We start from the raw sequence: 22,464 nt of genomic DNA on the forward strand, positions 1-22,464 counted from the left end.
AAATTGAAGCTACAAAGTGTTCATCAGGGGAAATTAGCTACTTGGTGAATACTCAGTGCATCCCGGGGAGCGATGGTGATTAGGAAGCTGTGAAAACACCTGCCCAAATCATGTGTCTGAACAATTCTCACGTTTGCAACCTGCCTGGAAAGCAGAGATGTCTCTTCTAATCACAGCCTCAATAGCACATTGACCATCCCACAGGAACACTTGGGCCACGTGGCAGGGGCAGTGAATCCAAGCTCCTGCTCCTCTTGTGCTCCCTGCAGATGCCCAGCTCCCTGATCTGAGAGTAGAATGAAAAAGGAGCCAAGTGGCCTCGAGGAGTCTGGGCAGCGACCTCCGTGCAGTATCCTCCTCCAAGGTCTTTGGTGAACTTTTGGATTGCAAGCAGAAATTCCTTCTTTGTGTCCCTGATTTACCTAGACAATCTTTTAAAAAATTACATTTATTTTTAAATTATAGGTGGATACAATATCTTTACTTTTATGTGGTGCTGCGGATGGAACCCAGTGCCTCACACGTGCTAGGTGAGCCCACTACCTCTGAGCCACCACTCCAGCCCTACCTATACAATCCATTTGGCTTCTGGAATTTTCAAAATTGTTCCTGGACAATTGACTCCGTTGTCTCTTTGTCATCCGTACCATCCTTCCAGAAGGACTAAGCTCCCCTTCATCACTTTTAAATCATCTGACTCCAAGAACCACCTTTAAGTGATGTTTTCCCAGACGTCTGATTTTTCCCTGTTTCATTCACTTTCACTTTCATCATTCATTTTTGTTCCTTGTCTGACACTTTAAATACCAATATTTATTAAACACCCCTGACTCTGCTCATCACCATCTAGTAATTTTCTCAATTTCCAATTGCTTTTAATACATGTGGGGAATATCCTCTCATTTCAGATTTTATCCAGAAGAACACCCCAACATATGAAGACCTACACTCTGAATATGTGGCATGTGTGAGGAATTTTTGTATATCAAATATGTCTATATTAAACAGAGCAGTTAGTGGGGTTATCAAGAGCCCAACTTTCAAGGCAGCCTCCCTGGGCATAGAGAGGTAGAAAATAATTCTACCTCTCCCATTTGGTTATTAATAAGGATTAATTGAATTAACACACCTAAAAGGCTTATAATAACACTTACAAACATGGTAAGCAGTGGCTGTTATTATTTCCACCATTAAAATAAAAGCATCTTAGCATAAAGTGGGAGGAATGTTGTTAAAGTTTTTTTTTTTCTTTTTTTTTTTTTTTTTTTTCCTGTCTCTTTAAGGTCCACATTATGTAAAGGATCATTTACCTAAAGTTCATCAGCACACTTCCTATATAGGAGAAAAGCGGCCAGTGTTAGAAAAAACTGGAGATCTTAAGTATTTATGGAGGCCTGCCTCAAACAGAAGCTGGCCAGCAAAATATAAACATGAGTATGTCGGTGGAGTTGGTTGGGGAATACAAGACTATGATTTCATCAACAAATCCAGACGAGAGAGCGGCTTTCATATCAAGGTACTGCCCTTAGATTTATGCTCTTCCTAGTGTATTGTTTTGTGACTTCAGTTCTTTCTGGGTTTGCTTCCACAGGCTATTTCAGGTACTTGATCTCTTATGGAAAAAATAATGGGATTCTAGTTTTGCAGAAACATAAATTGTTTGAATAAATGTTCTTGCTACCGCAACGCCCCCTTAGCCCTTTTAATACAAGAGAGGGGAGGTGCGAAGAAAATGAAGCCATGGATTCCAAAGCATTAGGACTTGGTTTGGGGATGCATTCTGAGTCACAAAGATGCGGAGGCATTCGCACGCTCTTCCCCCATCCCAGCACTGTTCTGTGAGTGGGCGGTGTCAAGGAAGAAAAACGTGTTGGACATGATCCACAGAGCCCAAACAGGAGTCTCAGATCTTTGGAAGCCACTGAATTGCACATGCCTGTGTGTCAGTAATTCAGGGTATGCAGTCAGATGAGTCTTAGAAACCTTGTCAGATTTCCTTTAGGTGATGTGGACACAGGCATGTGCCCACAGTCTCCTCTGGGAATGGAAGGGAATGCAAATTATCTTGGAACCAGAATCTGAGAATTCAGGTATCTATTTCTAGGTAGGCCTATTGCATTGTCTGAAAACTGAATGTGCCAGTTATGCAATAACCAGAGTTCTTCAAATTCTTAAGGCAATGTAGTGCAGTCCCACATGGTGAAAAGAAAGAAAGAAAGCAAGAACGAAAGAAAGATGGACCTTTGAATAGCCCAAGCTTGTCTATGCAGGAGAATAGTCTGGAACTCAGTCTTGGAAATTGGAAACTCTGATTTGGGTCTACCTCTGTGACTTTGGGCAAATGACTTCACCTATCTGCTTTCCTGTTCCCTGCTCTGCACCTGGCAGCACTGGCAGGAGGAGGCCCACGTCACAGGATCACCTGAATTCCTATCCTGGTTCTACCAATTCCTAGCTGTGCATGGCCTTGGTTAAGTTCTGCTGTGATTCTGCTTCTTCATTAGGAAATCTTTTTAACCTTTGCTTGTTTATTTATTTGTTTATTTGATGCTAAGGCTCGAACCCAGTGCCTCACACGTGCTAGGCAAATGCTCTACTACTGAGCTACAACCCCGGCCTCCCATTATGAAATATTAATATCTACCTTAATGGGCTGTCATTTTCACTAAACAGATTGATTTTGTGAGGTGCCAGGAATAGTGCCTGGCATGTAAGGAGCTCTATATGTATTTAATATTATTATGTTGCAAAGATTAAATATGAGAACACAGAAATGCACTAAGCCTGATGTCTGACAAATGGTTGATATCTAAATTTTAGCTATTTGTATTAATTCTTGTGTTTCTTTTCTTTTTTAGTTTGGTTTGTTTTGTTTCTGTTTTATGTTGCCTAGGCCGGTCCTGCACTCAGGTGATCCTCCTGAGTAGTTAGAAGGACTGATCTGAGCCACTGTGCCAGAATTGTGTTTAATGTTAGTCAGTATCATTGAAACAGAATGAATACCCTGAAACATAATGTTAAACTTTATGCTATTCCACTTAGGCAAAAATGAAGTTCTGAAATTTGATTAAATATCAAACTGGCCACCAGCAAGGAAAATACAACCCCAAAGCAAAGCAGTCAGTTCTAAGAGATCCCAAACTCTGTTTGCCTGGTTGCTTCCCTTTTGTTGGGGATGTCCTGTTTACACACAGTCTGCAACCTGTCTGGCCATCTGAGCATGTGTGCCTTCTCCTCCTTCTTAATCTTTAACTTAAGGACCCATTTTTCTGCTCAAAAGAGGTGCAGCCAAACATTCCTTAGTTTTTAAAGCAAGTTGAGAATCTAAAAGAGATGGTCACTGGAAGTCAGTTTTCCAGGAAGGTATTTATTCAGTTTCTCTTGTTAGTGTTTCAGACTGCATTTAATGGGGCTTGGTAACAGTATCCTCTTGATCTCTGTGGCAGTTAGTGTGAGCCATGCAGGGATTTTCTTTCCCAACTTTTCACACACTCAGAAACTGGACTTGTTTGGCATGTGGTATAAGATGATCCCAAGTGTGCTGAGCATCTACACACTTTCTTGGTCCTGGCGCTTTAACATTAATTATTTCCAAGGATCTGTCTGTCTCAGATAACAAGCTTGAAGAACACTTTAAAGAATTCCTTGGATATAGAGCTTTATAATGAGAACAAAATCATTCTAAGAATGACCATGAATATAGTCACTTAGAATGACTATTCATATTAGCAAAGAACCATCTGCGATTTAACTACCGGTTAAAACTGGTTTTGTCACTGGGAATGCTAATCTTCTTCTGCTTATCTAAGGTGAGCTTCCTTCCCTCTGTTGTTATCCAAGGAAAATCACAATACAATTCTTTGAGTCTAGACTCAGATTTTGATTCCTTATCAACCCACAGCTTCAGGCAGCTACTCCCAACCAATCAGACCTGGTGCATGATTGACACGTGAACTGACACACACATATACATGCCACACATGGCAAATGCACTCCCACATACACACAAGCTGTCAGAGTAGTGGTCTTAACCTAGGTTAGCTTCACTGTGGAGCCAATCAGTTCTCCAGTGTGGTGCCACTTAGGAAATGTCCCAGTCCACTTGTAGTTCTTTCTCCAGTACCTCACCTTTCTGTAATCTCTACATCCCTCACTCTTCCTAGTCGCATCGTAATGCAAATTAAAAGTGGTCAATTCTTGTTTTGATCTGACTGCAGACACTCCTCAGTGTCTCTCATTCCATGCTCAGACCTTCATCTACTGGATTTTATAGCTCTAACAGCTGCTTTTCGTAATTTATTGCTGCAGGTCTAAGGCAGCAAAGGAAGCTCAGCCACCTTCAATAAACTCCAGGTTAAAATGCCTTGGGCAGCTGCCCCCTACCTGGGAACTGTCTCTCCTATTTGGGGCAGGAGGAGGGTTTCTATAGATCATCTGGCTTTTGGCAGGAAGATAATAACTTCCATGCTGAGTGACACCTGAAAAATTCCTCCCACATTTTAGAGGTCAGTAAAAACCCACAAGATTGGATTTCTCTTCTGGGTTTTTTTTTTGTGTATAGCTATTTCCTCCTCACTTTATGTGGGTTATGATGCCATAATAATGCATGTGTGTATCAGTGAGGAACCATTATTTTTGCTATTATTTCAGATTTAAGAGCAGCAGATTCCTTTTGTTTAAATGGATCTGGTCTCTGCCAAACTATATATGTTGTCTCTGTTGTCTCCAGAAGAATCTGGGAGTTCAACCTGCCTCCTCCTGGCTGGTGTGCTTCTGCTCTCCTGGCCTTTCTTCAACCCAAACCTCAAAAGGGTCAGCAGCTTCCTTGATGGCGGTTTTCTGCTCCTGCACTCTGACCTCATAACAAAATGATTTAAGTAATTTGCGTTTCCCACAGAAATGATGTCACACTGCTCTCAAGTACTAACTCTTCATTGATGAAATCCCAAAGACAACATTAAACCAATTAATCTTAACATATATCACAACCAATTCATTGCACATTATGGTAACTCTTAAAAATCCCAAGAGAACCAGGAAAATTCATCAACATATTCATATGTGATATAGTAACTAAAAAGTTTGAGGTTTGGTTATCTCTGCTTCATTTTTTTAATATTTATTTTTTAGTTGTAGGTGGACACAATACCTTTATTTTCTTTTTATGTGGTGCTGAAGTTCGAACCCAGTGCCTCACCCATGCTAGGTGAGCACTCTACCTCTGAGCCACAACCCCAGCCCTCTGTTTCATTTTTAACTGCACCAAATTCCACTATCATGAGCTAGGAGGGCTTCTTTGGGACAGTTTTATGGACATTTGAACAGATTTCTGATGAGCTATTGAATTTCTTGAAGGCCAGTAGGATAAGCTCATTCAAGATTTGTCGGTTTATTAGACTTTTTCCTCATGATAGATTTACTTAGAGAAGACAAATATGAAAACAGCTACAAGTAACTGAGTATTTAATAAGGAATTATCTTTACTTTACAGATAGGAAACTGAGATATGGACAGGTAAGATTTTTGCCTGAGGCCACACAGCTAGTTAATGGTATAGCCTAGATTTCAGCCCAGGACATGGAATTCAAGGAAGTACATGATGTAATAAATGAAACAACAAAGGTCCAAACATTACACTGGAGCTGTTGGGTAGCATGTTCTTGTCTGTTGTCAATTTTCCGTAAAGTGAGGTGGTATCTGACTAGGTCAATTCTAGTTGCCTTCTCTGGTAAGGAATGTCTGTCTGTCTTCAATGGTGCTCTTAGTTTTCTCCCAGTTTCCCACTCTGCCTTGTTTGAACACGTTATAATTCATTTATAATATTAAAACAAATTGTACCACTCATATATTTGATGGTCAAATAGCTTGGTAATAGCTATTTTTGAATTTTTTACTTAATAAGTATTTTCTAACCCTTCAAAAAATATCAAATATAACCATTAGTATTTTACAGGGAGGTGGGGATGGGACAAGATGGATGATAGTAAAGTCTCACCAAGCCAAAACCTTTTTTCCTTGTCCCAACCTAACTTATGCAGTACCAAAATGTCCTCCCCTTTTTTAAGTTCACCTGGTGGGGGGGTGGGGAGGAAGTATTACCAGTGTGGAGTTGCTAAGTATATAGAATACCCAAAAACACATTTCAGAATTTTTGGGTTTCTTTTCTACCCCCCAAATTTTCATTTACCTTTGGCTCATTTAGAACAATTATAAAAACAGCCACATTGTTGAATCTCATTAAAAATCCTAATCTCCAGATGTTGTTATCAATAGAGAAGATTTTGAAAAGATAATAGTGCTTCCCCATTCTAACCAAGTTATCTAAGCAAAATAGAAAATAGCTTTTCTAAAATTAGACATGTTCTTTTCCAGACAGGCATGTGTTTAGTTCTCACTTTTTACTTCTTGTAGTTATTTGCATCCTAACAGTTGTGGTTTAATATAAAAATAATTGCATTATCACCTTTCATCCTTAAGTGCTGGATAAAATAATACATTTCATGATCCCCCAGGAAGCTCTTAGGGAGTGCCACATGCTGCCCATCTGTGAAGGAGGAGAAACCCTTTACTTCTTTGAAAATAGTATATTAACACCATTAACCTCCTTCTACACAGGTTTATGTTTTAGCCTATTTTATAAAGCTTGGCTCTATGGAATTCTTCAAATAAATTGAAGGAAGTCATCTCCTTATGAAATCTTACTTGGATCTGAACCTCCAGAAAATAAATTTTAGGTTTGATGTTTCCTTTCTCTAATAGGCCGTGGAAATAGCAAGGTGGCTGGGTCTCGCTGATCTGCACTCTCTCCACTGTGTTTGGGGCAACTCCATGAGGAATAGTGAATTCGAATGAGCCAGGCACAGAAAGACAAGCTCCCACTCTTATGTGGAATCTCAAAACTTTGACCTCATAGAAGTAGAGAGTAGATTGGTGGTGACCTGCAGCAAGGAAAATGGGGAAAGGGAGAGATGGCCCAAGGCTGATCAATGGGTACTGAGCTACAGCCAGATATGAGCAAGGAGTTCTGGTGTGCTGTTGCACAATAAGGTATTTATCAATAATGATAATATGCTACACATTTCAAAAAATCTAGAAGAAAGGAGCTGGAAAGTTTTCTTAAAGAAGTATAAGCTGAGCACTATGGTGCATGTCTGAAATCCCTCTGACTTGGGAGACAGAGGCAAAAAGATCACAAGTTGGAGGCCAGCCTCAGCAACTTAGCAAGACCCTGTCTTAATTAGGGTTCAGATGTATCTCAGTGGTAGTGCAACCCTGAGTTCAATCCCTAGCACAAAACAAAACAAAACAAAAAAGTGTGTGTCGGGGGGAAAGAACAAGAAGATAGATGCTTGAGGAGATAAATATGTTTAATCTGAGTTTAACATTACATAATTGGGTATTGAAACATTTCAGGTAACCCATTAATATGTGCAATATTTTTTATACCTTTATTTTATTTATTTATTTTTATGTGATGCTGAGGATTGAACCCAGGACCTTGTACCTGTGAGGCAAGCGCTCTACCGCCGAGCCACAACCCCAGCCTCTAATATGTGCAATATTTTATGTAAAAATTCAAAAACAAAACAAAAAAAAATTTTAAGAGAGAGAGAGAGAGAGAGAGAGAGAGAGAGAGGGAGGGAGAGAGAGACAATTTTTTTAATATATATATTTTTTATTTTTTCAGTGGACACATCTTTATTTTTTTATTTTTATGTGGTGCTGAGGATCGAACCCAGCGCTCCACGCATGCCAGGCGAGTGTGCTACTGCTTGAGCCACAACCCCAGCCCATCAAAAACAAAATTTTAGAAAGTAAAAATAAAATATGATTAATAGTTTTAAAAGAATAGTGCCTTCAGTAGCTCACAACATAGCCACTGATCTGCACTCTCTGCACTGTGTTTGGGGCAATTCCATGAGGAATAGTGAATTGAAATGAGCCAGGCACTTTCTACTGGGCATTTCAACCCCAAATGACCTGGTCTCCCAATTAAACATAATACTTTCTCTATTGAGATGACTAATAGGCAATTATTGGTAAATTGGAAAAGAAACACATTCTGATTTTCCCATCTTTTGTTAAGATGTGGATATGTGAGCAGAAACAAGAAAAAGGTACCAAGTGCTATTTGAAGCCTCCTGGTGGTTTTATCCTTTAATTAAGGAAAGCTAAAAAATACCTCCTGGTGGTTACCAACTTTTCTAGAGCCTGACAAGTCTCAAGTATATATCTAAATGTCTTGAGTATATATCTAAATGTAATCACCTTTTTCTTCAAAAAAAAAAAAAAAAAAAACTTCTTAATGTTAATTTCTCAAAGTTAATAATTAAGCATATGTTGTATATTTTCAATAAATATTATTCAGTAATGATGGGGACACAGAAAATTAAAAAAGGATTCACTTAAAATGGATTCTCGTAAAATCGTGATATGACTTCACTGCTCTTTCAGGTGTGTTGTCAAAGAATTCTGAAATTTGTGCATGATCTAAGCACAGGTGTATTAAAAAAAAAAAAAAAAAAAAAAAAAAAAACAGGACATCTGTTTTCTAAATCTACCATTGATCCTGTCTTTTTAAGGTCACTGGGGAAATCCTTAAATCATCATAAACTGACAATGATGGTTTTCTACTATTCACACCCAACATCCCCAGGGTAACTCCACTATGCTGACAAAAATGCATAGAATGCAGAGCAAATGAGACCAGAAATCTGGAGCTATCTATTCTTTGCCCAGGAATGAATCTAGGAAATCAAGGAATCTTAATTGAGAAAATTAGAAATAATTCATTTATATGGGGACCCCTGCTATGTGGTCCCCTATCTGTGTTTGGGCACAAAAAAAAAAAAAAATTACACTGAAATTATGTGCTATAGGAGTCTACTGTGAAAGTTCCTTTGTGCTGTTGCAGAAGTTCTTAGTGTGACTATTGTCAGCAATTATGCTATTCGGTCCCAAGCCATGCTCCAACCAGCTTTGAGCAACTTGGCTCTGAAATTTGTTGTATTTGACTTTATGCTGATAATATTAGCACTACTCACGCCTGTCTACCACCTCCTAGTGCATCACATGGGTTAGGTGATTACCCAGAAATGTTGAGAGATGTAGACTCAGAATTGCCATTATTCTCATGCAGTGACTTTGTTGAGAGACCAAATTGTAGATAGAAATGACATTTTAAGTGTGCTTTAGATTAGCACATTAATTATCCTATTCCCTGGTTATTCAATAAAATCATTCGAAAATTATTTATCTTTTTTTTTTTTCACTGAAATTTATACATTCTGTTAGCATTTAAATGCCTGAACTACCACCCCTAGTGGTAGAGCTAATTGGGCAATTAACTTGGGGGAAGCTCACTTTTTAACCTTACAATTAACAACTGTGGTAAATGCATTAGAAACCTCCAAGGGTGAGTACAAATGCAAAATAGGTGCTTGATTGTATTTCAGAAACTGTGCAAAGAGTGCTCAGAGATTTGGGAAGCTCTGGTGTTGCTTTCCTGTAGCTTGAATAGTGGAATTTGCTCAAATTTCAGATCCTGGAAGAAATAATGAGCCAATATGGCTCAAGAACTATCAGAAAGATTCATTACCCATCACAAATCATAGCAATTCCCAACAAAATACATTCAACAGAATAAATTCTGGTCTTTCACTGAAAGAAAATCTCAGTGTATCACGACTCATAGAAACACTGAGGAAAATGTATGTCTCCCTGAAAGGGTATCAGGAGAACATAACAAAATTTGCGTTTTCTTCAAGAATCAATTAGATAATTAGCATTAATTTTCCAGGCAAATCTATTGCTGTATGTGGCTTACAAGCTAGAGTGGTCAGTTGCAAAACTTTTTATTTACCTCTTTCACATGCTAGTCTGACTATTGGTTGTTATTGTTTTTTTTTTTGTTGTTGTTTTTTGAGAACTCCTCAGTTTTCCCATCTATAAAATGGAGATTATATTAGTTTTTCAATTGCTGTATTACAAATTAAGCAATTTAAAGCAACACCTATTTTCTCAGAGTTCTTTATTTAGGTCAGCAGTTCAGAGCTGGCATGACTGGTTTGTCTGCTGAGGTCCCTCAAAGTGGAAATCAGGGTGATACCTGTGGTTTGAGGTTTTCTTACCAGCACAGAATTTTGAACTACAGCATTATAAGGACCCTAGAAACATGATGAAATATGTTGCTCCTTATTTGAACACCCCACAGAAAACAGAAACACCAGGATCCTAGTCAACAAACTCACGAAACCCAATTTTTAGCTTATTTGCTGGAAATTGATCAATTAGTTTAAATTATTTAAAAACCCTGCAGCTATATTTAAAAAAAAAAAAAAAGAAGAAGAAGAAGAAAGAAAAAGAAAAGAAAAGAAGAAGAAGAGGAGGAGGACCAGGGTATCATTCCTGTTGCAATTCAAGCCCACCTATAATGTGGCATAAAATGAAATATGGGTCTCTATATTGTTCTTTTTTTTCCCTTTTCTTTCTCTTTTTTAACTTTTTAATAAGAAAAATGCATCACAATAGTTATACCTTAAATATTGATTTTCCAAAAAGAATTCTTTTGTTTCTACCCATGCTCTGAATATAAAACAAATACTTCAAATGCTCCATTCATATAAAGGCCTTTGTGCCCCTTTCTCCCTCCTGACAGATCCAGTCTAGAAGAGGTAATATGATGCAACTTGCTGATGCAGCTTCAACAGGAAACACTTCTCACAAGCTGTGGGAAGAAAGACACCTAAGGGGTTAACTGTAATATTTTGCAAATTGAGGCAAGTGGAGAAAAATACATTAGCATAAGAAAAGGTAGCCTTAGGGGGATTTTCCCACTCAAATGTTTGGTACTGAAGAGTTCTATGTTACCAAGGAGGAGGCTAGAGAAGAAAACCCTAGTGTCTACAAGTTCTGCAAATGCACAGCCACTGTATTCATTCTACTGGTGAGAAAGACCCAGGGTTATAGAGATGGAAAAAGGGTTCTTTCTAGTAAAGAGAGCTAAAATTGGATATACTAAGAAAAGGATCCTGGTGTATGATAATAACGCAAGAGGATTCCACAGGGATCAATTATAAAAAGATTTCCTAAGCATGTCAGGACTAGACAAGTGGTTTGAGATTAAGAGTGAACATCTTAAGCAACAATTTTGATATTTAACTAAAATGCACCTCAAATGTCTGCAATTAATTAACTCAAATTTAACAGATTTTTCTCATTTCAGAAGTTGTGTCCAACTCACAGTATTTGAATGTAGTGTTTTCCTTTTAGTAATGCCTATACTAATTTAAATATTGCTTTGTAGAAAGTATCCAATTTGGAGCTATAATTACTTTTGTTAGTTGAAAATATTCAAAATAGGTATGAAAGATTTACATTAATTTCCTTAAAATACTGCAAATTAGTTAACTGTTTCTATGAATATGTTAAATTTTTATTTATTTATATTATATTTTTGTGGTGCTGGAGATTGAGTATGCTAGGCAAACACTGAGCTACATCCCCAGATGAATTAGTTGTAATTTTATTTAAAAAAATTTTTTTTAAATCGTTGATAGTTATTTTATTTATTTATTTATATGTGCCTCACACATGCCAAGCAAGTGCGCTACTGCTGAGCTACAGCCCCAGCCCTATAATTTTATTGTTAATTAATTTCTTTATTGGTACTAGAATGAACCCAGGGTGCTTTACCATTGAGCTATAACCCCAGTTCCTTTTATTTTTTATTTTGAGACAGGGTCTCACTAAGTTGCTTAGGGCCTTGCTAAATTGCAGAGACTGGCTTTGAATTCATGATCCTCCTGCCTCAGCCTCCCAAGTCATTGTTATTTTTGAATTTTTATATATTTGTTTTTTTAGTGTTGGGAATTCAACTCAGAGCCTCACACATGCTAGGCAAGTACTCTACCACTGAACTATATTCCCAGGCCTGAATTCATTCTTTATTTTATTCTTTATTATAATTACTAATACATAGTCATTGTACAAATTAATATTTCAAAGTGATACTTCCATACATCCATATATTATCCTTTGATCACATCCACCTTCCCTCTTCCTTTTCCCCTGCCATCTCCCTCCCCACTTCCACTTCCCTAATAGTCCCTTTTCTACTTTCAGGGCATTATTTCCTGGTTTCCATGTATGAGAGAGAATATTTGATACTTTTCTTTCTGTGTCTGGCTTATTTCATGTCACATGATGACTTCTAGTTCCATCCATTTTCCTGCAAATCACATGATTTTGTCCTTCTTTATTGCTAATAATACTCCAGTGCATGTATACCACATTTTGTTTATCCATTTATCTGTTGATGGGCATCTAGGCTGATTCCATAACCTGACCATTGGGACCAGTGCTGCAATGACCATGAAGGTATAGGTATCTCTTTTGTTTGCAGACTTCATTTCCTTTGGGTAAATACCAAGGAGTGGGATTGCTGGATCTTAAGGTAGTTCTATTTTTATTTATTGAGGAACCTCCATACTGTTCTCCATAGTGGCTATTACTAGTTTACACTCCCACCAACAGTGTAAATGTCTCTTTTCCTCATATCTTCACCAGCCTTTGCTATTTTTTGTTTTTGATAATAGTCACTGAATTAACCTTTTTCTTTTTCTCAATATTTATTTATTTTCCACATTTTTTAAATCAGTGCACTATAGTTATATATAATAATAATGGGATTTATTGTTACTTATTCATGAATGTACACAATATACTACAATTTGGCCAATATCACTCCCCAGAATTTCTCTCCTCCCTCTTCTTCTATCCTCATATCTCTTTACTGATATCCCTTTGATTTTCATAGATCCCTGGGTCCCCCACCTTTTCTCTGAATTAGTTTTTAAATCAGTCTTTTTGTATTCTTATGAATTACTAACCAGTAAAAAAATAAATTGATTTATTTGATTCTGAATTTCATTAGGTTTCACATCACAGTGAGCATGTCTGTCTAAATACATCAAGATAGAAAAAGGGCAGGTTATTTTAGATCATATAACTTTTCTGAAATTATCTACTGATATCTATAGGAAAGATGGCAGAAAAAAAAAAGATGTTTTATTTTGTTTCTAAGAAAGATCTTTCCTAAGAAGATGTAGTTTTGGGTTATGAAAAAACTGGAAAGATGCTGGGCATGGTGGGCGTGGCCTGTAATCCCAGCAACTAAGGAGGCTGGGCAGGAGGATTGCAAGTTCAAGACCAGTCTCTACAACTTAGCAAGATCAGCTCAAAAAATAAAAAGGGTGGGGCTGTAGCTCAGGAGGAAAGCACCCCTGGGGTTCAATCCTCAATATGGAAAAAATGTGGTGGGGGGCATAAATAGTTCAAGATCAAAAGTTTTCCAAGTCCTGGAGATTTTTTGCAGATGATGATAATTAAATTATGTAGAAGTTAATGGATATGGTCCATTTTCAGGGAATCATGTCAAGAACTGATTGAGGAAACAAAGTTACACCATGATTTTTCCATTATATGGAAATTATTACTTTCACATTTTCTGTGGAGTAGTGGGGGCAACCCTGCATTCAAATCTTGTTCCTTTTCTGTGTGGACATTCTAGAGATCAAGTTTCAGGTCTTTAACCTGGAGAAGGTAACATAAAGAAACAATTCAACTGGGCACTGTGGTGCACACCTATAATCCCAGTAGCTCAGGAGGCTGAAGCAGGAGGATGATGAATTCAAAGTCAGCCTCAGCAACTTAGTGAGACCCTGAGCAACTCAGTGAAACCGTCTCTAAATAAAACGTAAGAAGGACTGGGGATGTGGCTCGGTGGTTAAGTGCCTCTGCAGTCAATAAGCAAAATCTTTCTAAACCAAAGCTTAAGGAAAAAGGAAGAAATAAAAGGGAAGAGAAAAACAAATGAAAGCTAGCAGTCGGTCCTTCCTTTGATGATAACATTTTCATAATCTGACTTGCTACTTTTGGGGATGTTACAAATCTGGCATCTTATATCAATGTAAATAAAGATGCAATCTAAAACTGAAGTGAATTACTCTTTGATAATTTTTATCATAATTTCCCAGCCCCTTTATGAAAAACTGAGAAATGAGTATAGACTCATACCCTTTTCAACATAAATCTGACACCCTTATTTCCCATATTTATTTCCAAGATATCCATCCACTGGATGGATCCTGGGGAGGAGGAGCTGGTCCATAGAGATCATTTATTCAGTAATAAAAGATCATTTCAGTACGCATGGGAGAATATGGGAATTATTTTTTAATGTGGAAAGTGGTTCCAAGCTCCTAAATATTTTGTCAGTACTCTATTATATACTTTCTGAAGGCTGTTTCCAGATCCACCCCTGACCAAAGGTGTCTCAAATCCAGCACTTTCTTATTTTATTGCCACCACATTTTTAAATTCTAGGGCAAGAAGGTAAAGAGAAGAATGCTAGACTGTTGTGGTCTAAATGACGAATGCCTGCTTGTTTAGAATGCCTGCTTGTTCATAAAGATATCAAGGAGCTCGAAAGCCAGGGACTTGACCCTCCTTGACCGCAACACCCTCCTTTCACAGATAGGGAAATTAAAGCACATTGGATCACATCTATTTTACTTCTTATACTTCTTATGTTGGTACCTTGGACTGATGGTACATTTGTTTTCTTCCTTTTACAGCGTGGAGAACTAACACTTGAAGCTATTAATAAAGTAAACCATAGATATCAAAACCCATGGTAAGTATCTCTCTCTCTCTCTCTCTCTCTCTCTCTAAATATATATATATGTGTGTGTGTGTGTGTGTGTGTGTGTGTGTGTGTATTTTTTTGGGGGGGGTGGTGCTAGGGATTGAACTCAGGACCTCATGCATGCTAGGTAAGCACTCTTATACTGAGCTACATCTCTAGCCCTCCAAATCTGTTTTAAATTAATGAGTTTCCTTCCTAAATTAGTAGCAGTTTTTTTTTTTAACTTCTGACAATATACTACCACTTTATTTCTTTTTATTTCACATAGATTAGAGGGTTAAGATCATAAACTTTGTTCCTACTAGATAGGATAAACTTTAACTATCACCAGGTTTAATTAAGAAGGAAGGAGTAAAGCAAGCATTCGAAAAAGAAACTGTCAGAATATAGTAAAGATACCAAACCTGCAGCTCTTAAGAACAGCAACTCAGTGACCAGGTTAGCTTCAGCTTATAATGGGGAAACCATTAACTTTTTTGGTTAAAAAATTCATTTCATGCTGTTGGCCTAGAAACCATAATAGAAGGTAACCTTGGTTAATAAACATAATCCTATTGGAGTCACATAAAGACTTGAATTCATGCTGTCTTAAGGTAATGTCAAACCAAAATAAAACATGTCCAGCTCAAGGCATGGTAAATTAACGGGAAAAGAGCAAAAAGCTGGGCTTGTCAATTAGATGGAACATAAAATTCAGATTCTAAGAGGGATCAATCAGCATTGCTCTTACTAGACTGCAGATTGAATATTGTCTCTATTATTATAGGTTTGGGGAGGTAAAGGTTTCTGGGGTCTACTTTACCTCATTTTTAATTTTTGAAGGATACAGTTCAGTTATTTAGCATGTGCAAAATTATTGTATTTTAGTCCCTTTCTGCTGTATTCCAACAACATAAACTGCACAGAATAAAGACAAGACTTCAAATTTCACGTCAATAGCCTTTTACAAGTCAGGCAGGGTAGCATACTCCAGTTAAGACCAACCACTAGGGAGACTGAGGCAGGAACATAGTGAGTGCAAGGCTGACCTCAGAAATTTAGTGAGATTCTGTTTCAAAACAAAAAATAAAAAGGGCTGGAATCCCAGTGACTTAGGAGGCTGAGGCAGGAGAATCGCAAGTTCAAACCCAGCCTTAGCAACTTAGTGAGGCCCTAAGCAACTTATCGAGACCCTGTCTCTATAAAATATAATAAATGGTTGAAGATGTAGCTCAATGGTTAAGGGCCCCTGGGTTCAATCTCTAGCATTACCCCCCCTCCCAAAAAAAAAAAAAAAAAAAAAAGGACTGGAGAGGTAGCTCAATGGTAAATAGACCCTGAGTTCAACCCCCAGTACCACAAAAACAAAATGAACAAACAGCCTATCAGGTACTAATTCCAGAATAATTAGAGGTTCCACTGGGCAATTCATGTAACTTGTTAAGCATATTCCAAATAGAAAGCTAAATAGAATAGTTAAACTTTATTGTATGAAAAGCACGTTCTCACTAAAATATTCTACTTTGTTTAAATGAGATTGTTGGTATCTACTGAAAATACCCTATCAAATATTTTCAAGCAAAGAAAAGCATTAAAAATCACTAGAAATCAAGGAAATTATAACAAGTGTTGGTGATAAAAGTGTGAAAATTTGCTACATTTATTTAAATATTAAATTTGTTGGGAAGTATTTGAGAAACATTGAAGCTTTGAATATTTTCTCTGGATAAAAGAATATTGGTGTGGGCTGGGGATGTGGCTCAAGTGGTAGCCGGATCGCCTAGCATGCGTGCAGCTCAGGTTACATCCTCAGCACCACATACAAACAAAGATGTTGTGTCTGCTGAAAACTAAAAAATAAATATTAAAAAAATTCTCTCTCTCTCTCTTTAAAAAAAAAAAAAAGAATATTGGTGAATACTCATTTCTGGGACTATGCTGTGAATTATACCAGCTCATGAGGATAAAAAATGCTTATGAAAAAGTACTTGTGCTCAGGGAACTATAGATTTAAGTTGGGAAATTGGATATAAGTATAAGAAGAAAAACAGCAAAATCAATTTGTATGTGTTGAATAATGTGTTAGCTTTCTATTACTATAACAAATACCTGAGATTATCAGCTTATCTTGGTTCATAGTTCTAGAGGTTCCAGAACCTGATCAGTTGGCCCTGTGCATCACGGCGGGGAGTATGTGGTAGAATAAAGTCATTTACCTCATGGCCAGGATGTGAAAAAAGGAAGAAGGGACTGGGTCCCATACCCTCTTCAGTCCATGCCCCTGATGACCAGAGGCACCCCACTAGGCTCCATCTTTTTTGTTCTTGGTACTAGGGATCAAACCCAGAGTCTTGCACATGCTAAGCCTGGACTCTATCCCTGCGCTGCACCCCAGGCCTGAGCTCCACCTCTAAAAGGCATCCGGGGCTGAGGACCACAGCTTCAACTTGAGGGCCTTTAGAGAACACTTACCCAAACTATAGCAAATTCTAAATGAATAATGAGGACAACAACTAGATAAGCTACAGCTAGAAAAACTTAATAAAAAAAAAAATGTTAACACCCCCACCCCAGACTCTGGTAGGTGTCCTATTTCTAAGAAGTCAGACACTGCTTTTCTCTTGAGACTCTAAACACCCCTGCCTTTGGAAGGCTTTCCGCCCACTCTGGGCTGGCAAGACACTTTTGAATGGGTTGCTAGCTCTGTAGGCCCAGGTGTGCCCCACCCCTTGTGTTCTCTCAGTTGGATTGAGGCCAGGACAGTGTTTGTCCTTCCGGCCAGTGTTCATGCTCAGTTCTCAGTCAGCAGCATTTACTCAGTTAATTCAGCACCGCCTTGGTTGAAAACACGGCTAGGCTCTATAGTCACAATGTTGAACAAGCCAGGTTCAGCACACACCCTTCGTGGAACTTGTATTCTAGGGGAGGGGAGAGACATTAAATCAACTTGCAGCTTCAAAAAATAATTATACGTTCTTAATAATTTTTTTTTTTTTTTTTTTTTTTGGTGTGTGTGTGTGTGGCCAGGGACTGAGGGTGCTTTCTAATTTTTTTAAATTATAAATATAATTTGTGCTTGTGGCAACAAATTCAATAGTACAGAGAGAGATTAAGAAAAAGTTAATAGTCTACCCCAGTTCATCCAGTTCAGGATAAAACAGTTCAGTACAAAAAGTATTTGTTGGATGTAAAGAGATTTTCCTGGTGAACCAACCTTGGCTGAGGATTGGAGAAGTGTTCTCTGAGGAAGTGAACTGGTATTTGCTTTGGATTAAGCTATGCTTTACTTAACCCAAGCAGACTTTCCAGTATGCTTATCTTGTTATGACTTATCTCCTCTTATACATTAGTTTATGTAAATTATGAATTTGGCCTGTTATCAAGGTGATATTGAAAAGGTGAATGTAAGATCCACTCCTTAAAAGGAATGCTTACACACTGTTGGTGGCACTGTCTATGGAAATCAGTATGGAGTACCTCAGACGACTAGGTATGGACCCACCATATGACCCAGGTATACCACTCCTCAATATCTATCCAAAACAATTAAAGTCAGCATACTATAACAAAACATGCATACCCATGAAAATAGCAGTTCAGTCCACTTTAGTCAAGTTATGGACCCAGCCTCAGTGTCTGTCAAAAGATGGGTGGATAAAGAAAATGTGGCATTTATACACAATGGGGTTCTACTCAGCTATAAAGAAGAAAGGGTGTCTACTCAGCCTACGTCATTTGTAGGACAGTGGATAGGACTGGAGAACATCATGCTAAGTAAAACAATCCAGTCTTGGAGAGTCAAGGGTCATATGTTTTATTTCATATGTGGAAGCTGATGGCGGGAGGGATCTATAAAAATAGAAGAGAGACCAGCAAAGTAGAAGAAGATTGGTGGTGGGGGAAGAGAGGAAAGAAAAGGGAAGTATTGGAGAGTGAAAATGGCCAAATTATGTTAGGTGCAGATGTGAAGATATAACAATGAATCACACTGTGTGTGTGTGTGTGTGTGTGTGTGTGTGTAGATCATTTGTGGCAGCGGGAAGGATGTGAGCCAAGCCCTGAAGTGGGAAAATGGGACATCAGATTAGGCCCTGGGCTGCTGGTCTACGGAAAGCAACAGGGTGGGTGGTGAGATAAAGTCAGATTTTGCAGAACTTTGTGGACCAGTTTAGAGAATTTGGGTTTTACTCTGAAAGGAAAAAGAATTCACTGGAAGGCTTAAAATAGGAAGCAATATGATCCATTTTTTTTTTTGTTGTTGTTGTTTGTTTTTGTTAAGATCACTCTGGACTGTTGGAGTGCTTATGGAGAATGGTGACAGAGGGAATTGTAGAAACTCTTTGATTTACACAGGTGTGTCTTGAGTTTTCAATGAGCTTTCAAAGGGGGAAGGGAGAGGATTTGAGTTGAGCTTTTAAAGAAAGATAGGCTTAAATAAATGAAGAAAGGAGGAGATAATGTTTATCATAATAATGGGGAATAAGCCTGTATGTGGACAGCAATCCAATGAAGCAGATTTAACATTATTTTGGTATTTCAGGTAAAGAAATTGAATTTCAGAGGTGACACATGACCAAGGATCGCTTGGCTAATATTTCAGTCGAAGGTGATTAATTCCATTGATCTCGGTTGGGATCTAGCCTTGGACATTTTTAGCAGAGCTCTCTAAGCAAATGGGATGTGCATCCAGAACTGAGAACCACTAGTTAAGACTGAGAAAAGAAGGAGACTGAGCCTTGGGGTTGGGGAACTGAGCCTTGGTGGTGCTCAATTGTACATAAGATAAATGGGAAACATTGAGAGAGGAAAAGGAGCTTAGAAGTAGGTCCCTTGAGACAACAGAGGGTGTAGGAGCCAGCGAAGAGTGAGGGTTTTTTATTTGTTTGTTTTTTGGTACCAGGCCCTTTTTTGTATTTTTATTTAGAGACAGGGTCTCGTGCTAAGTTGCTGAGGCTGGCTTTGAACTTGTGATCCTCCTGCCTCAGCCTCCCGAGCTGCTGGGCTTACAGGGAGGCTTACACAGTTTTTAAGAGGTGCATTTAAGAGAAAACAGAGAAATCAAAGAAAACAATAGCAGATAAATACTTGAATGTGATCAGTGTCCTCCGAAAAACAATATAGGAAGATTAGGACAATTTGAGTCAACATCAACAGTGCTAAATAATGTTCATCTATTGACATAATGGAGGCAAGAGTCCAATCTGTTTTCAAGATGAGAAATTCAATAGAGGACAATTACAGGATTTCCTCCATTCTAAGGCAAACTTTTAAAATTTAACTTAATTGAAGTCAGGATGAATTTCATAATAGTTGTTTATAAATATAGTACTTCTTTTTTTTCCCCTCTTATACAAAGCTGTATTAAATCAATGGTGTGTTACACAGTTTATTGCATTTTAAAGACCAATAAAGATATACTTCAGCAAATATGAAGCAATGGCCTGGTGTGTGCCAGATGCTCAGAATTTTCAATTTTAAGCAGGATCCTTACTCTCAAGTTACTCAAGATGAGGATTTTAGTACAGTATACACCAATGGAGAATGATTATAGTAACTGAGTGTGGGGTAACTTTTTTTTTTCTTCTGAATTAAAGTAAACATACTCTGTTTTAAATATCTCAAGTTTCTCTAGATATGTGACCAGATGATTTACTCATTTTCATATTCTGTTTGCAATTGGAAATTTTCCAACATATACATTCAGTATTTCTAATTTCAACAAGAAGGATAAAAACCATAAATAGAAAATACAGGAACAGTTCCCAGTCCAATTAAGGGAGATCACAAGAGAATGTACTGGCAAACAATGAATTTAAGAGTAATGGGATTTTCTGGGAGCTATACACCATCATCAAAAGACCCACCCTACCCTGTAGGCTTTTAACAAATAATGGGAAAGGCTGACTTCAGGAATACCTTTCTTTCTCTTATTTTCTGATATGAGAGAGAACATTTTTATAAAAATTTTTCATAGGAGACGTTGTGTTAGTTAGCTTTCTATAACTGTGACAAAATACCTGAGACAATACACTTAAAAGGAAGAAAGATTTCAGAAATTTCAGTCTATGATAATTTGGCCTTGTTGCTTGGGCCTGTGGCAGTATAGAACACCAGGACTGGAATATGGAGGAGAGGAGGCCTGTTCATCTTCTGGTAGCTAGAAAGCAAAGAAAGAGACAGAAAGAGTCTGGGGTCCCAATATCCCCTACAAGAGCATACTCCAAACAATCTATCTTTCTCCCAACTAATACCTACCTCTTAAATTTAGGTTCTGCCAACTCCCAATAGCACCATGAATTAGAGACCAAGTCTTTAACACAAGGGTCTTTAAGATCTAAATATAGCAAGGTCTGAGTCATTGAACTCTAGAAAAATTATTACTTCCAGGGATAAAAACTTCTTAAGCTAGCTGGAATATAACTTCTCATTTTGGTGATTAAAAGTATTGTGTTCTTAAATAGCTGAACATGAGCTTCATCTCAAAGATAGTGTGTTTCTCTAAAGTTACATTGAGTTAAAAGTAGACAAGTTTGGAAAGAGACAACGTTGCTGTAGTTCTTCTTATTAATTCCATAAAATCTTTTCAAGTTTTGTCCTTTTCAAACAAACAAACAAAAAAAATGAGTAGAAATGACTGCTTGGTAAATTTTACTTTTCTTCTATAGTGCATTGATTTTCTTTACCTCAGAGATATAAGTCTAACCTTTAAAGTTAAAATATCAAACCAACAATCCCAAACTGCCCACATGTTAGAGACAATGTGTTTTCCTGTCATACAAAGCAAATAGATTCTGGGTTTCCCTGCCATTTTTACAAGTTGGAATGAAGAACTTAGACAGAAAGTACTTTCAGAAATAGTGCTAAATCTTATCCCAATTCCTTCACAGCACACCTATAGTGAGAATCTATTAAAAAACAAACAAACAAACTATTGAAGGCAATGAAATCACTGGGCACTCTGGACTTTCATCCACTTCTGATGTATTAAGCACTCCAAGCAAGAGGAGCTCCCACATGGGAACTTGCCGCCCCGCCCCTCACCATACCATGTCCCACGGGTCTGACATAAACTCTGCAGGTCTAGCATTGTTCTCTGTAGGCATTTTTTTTTTGCATATGCTTTTTTCCCTACCTGGAATAGCTTAAACTTCCTCACAAAACAACCCCCTCCACATGTGTCTTTGATTTGTTGATAAGATCAGGAATTCAGTACTTGTTTTTCATCAGTGGTTATCTATTAAGCACATGCTATGTAGCAGATATCAAGCAAAGCCTTGGGGAGATAAAGATGAATAATAAGATGGTACTTGTCATCAAGAAACTCATAATAGACAGGAAAAATAAATTAGGATATGATAATGGCAGTTTAATCCAATAGGTTAAGGTTGAATGGGAAGCTGTATGCCATAGCAGCTCGCAGTAGGAAACATCTCTAGTTCTCTGGAAGTCTATATTTGTGCTTCAAAACACATACTCCCTCCTTTGTGAATCTTTTAAGTTCCTATGGGTCTGCCCTTCTCACTCCATTTTTAAGACTACAACGCAACTCCGTTGCAAGTTGATCTTCCCCATGGGATTGTGAGGCATGGAAATATTTTGTTTTCTTTCTTTCCTTTTCATTTAATCCAGTGCTTGGCATCTACAAGGCACTCAACATAAGGCGTTACTTGCACAATTGGGTATAAAAGTCAAATCCCAGTTCTTAAAACAGCACAAATTGGTAAGAGTTCAGTTGAGAAGTGAATGAGGACTTCCTGAGACAAGTCAAACTTAATCTG

At 37.8% G+C, this 22,464-nt stretch overlaps 1 protein-coding gene across 1 annotated transcript in view; it reads left to right on the forward strand.

Annotated features, from left to right (window-relative positions):
* The first annotated feature begins 297 nt into the window (after window positions 1–297).
* Window positions 298–22,464, forward strand: part of Spmip2 (sperm microtubule inner protein 2) — a 40,560-nt gene continuing 18,393 nt past the window's right edge. The window contains exons 1-3 of the mRNA XM_077110157.1: window positions 298–349; window positions 1,284–1,516; window positions 14,637–14,695. Coding sequence (XP_076966272.1) covers window positions 298–349; window positions 1,284–1,516; window positions 14,637–14,695 — 344 coding nt within the window. The remainder of the gene's footprint in view (window positions 350–1,283; window positions 1,517–14,636; window positions 14,696–22,464) is intronic.

Source organism: Callospermophilus lateralis, chromosome 8 (genome assembly GCF_048772815.1).
Source record: "Callospermophilus lateralis isolate mCalLat2 chromosome 8, mCalLat2.hap1, whole genome shotgun sequence".
Lineage (NCBI taxonomy): Eukaryota > Metazoa > Chordata > Mammalia > Rodentia > Sciuridae > Callospermophilus > Callospermophilus lateralis.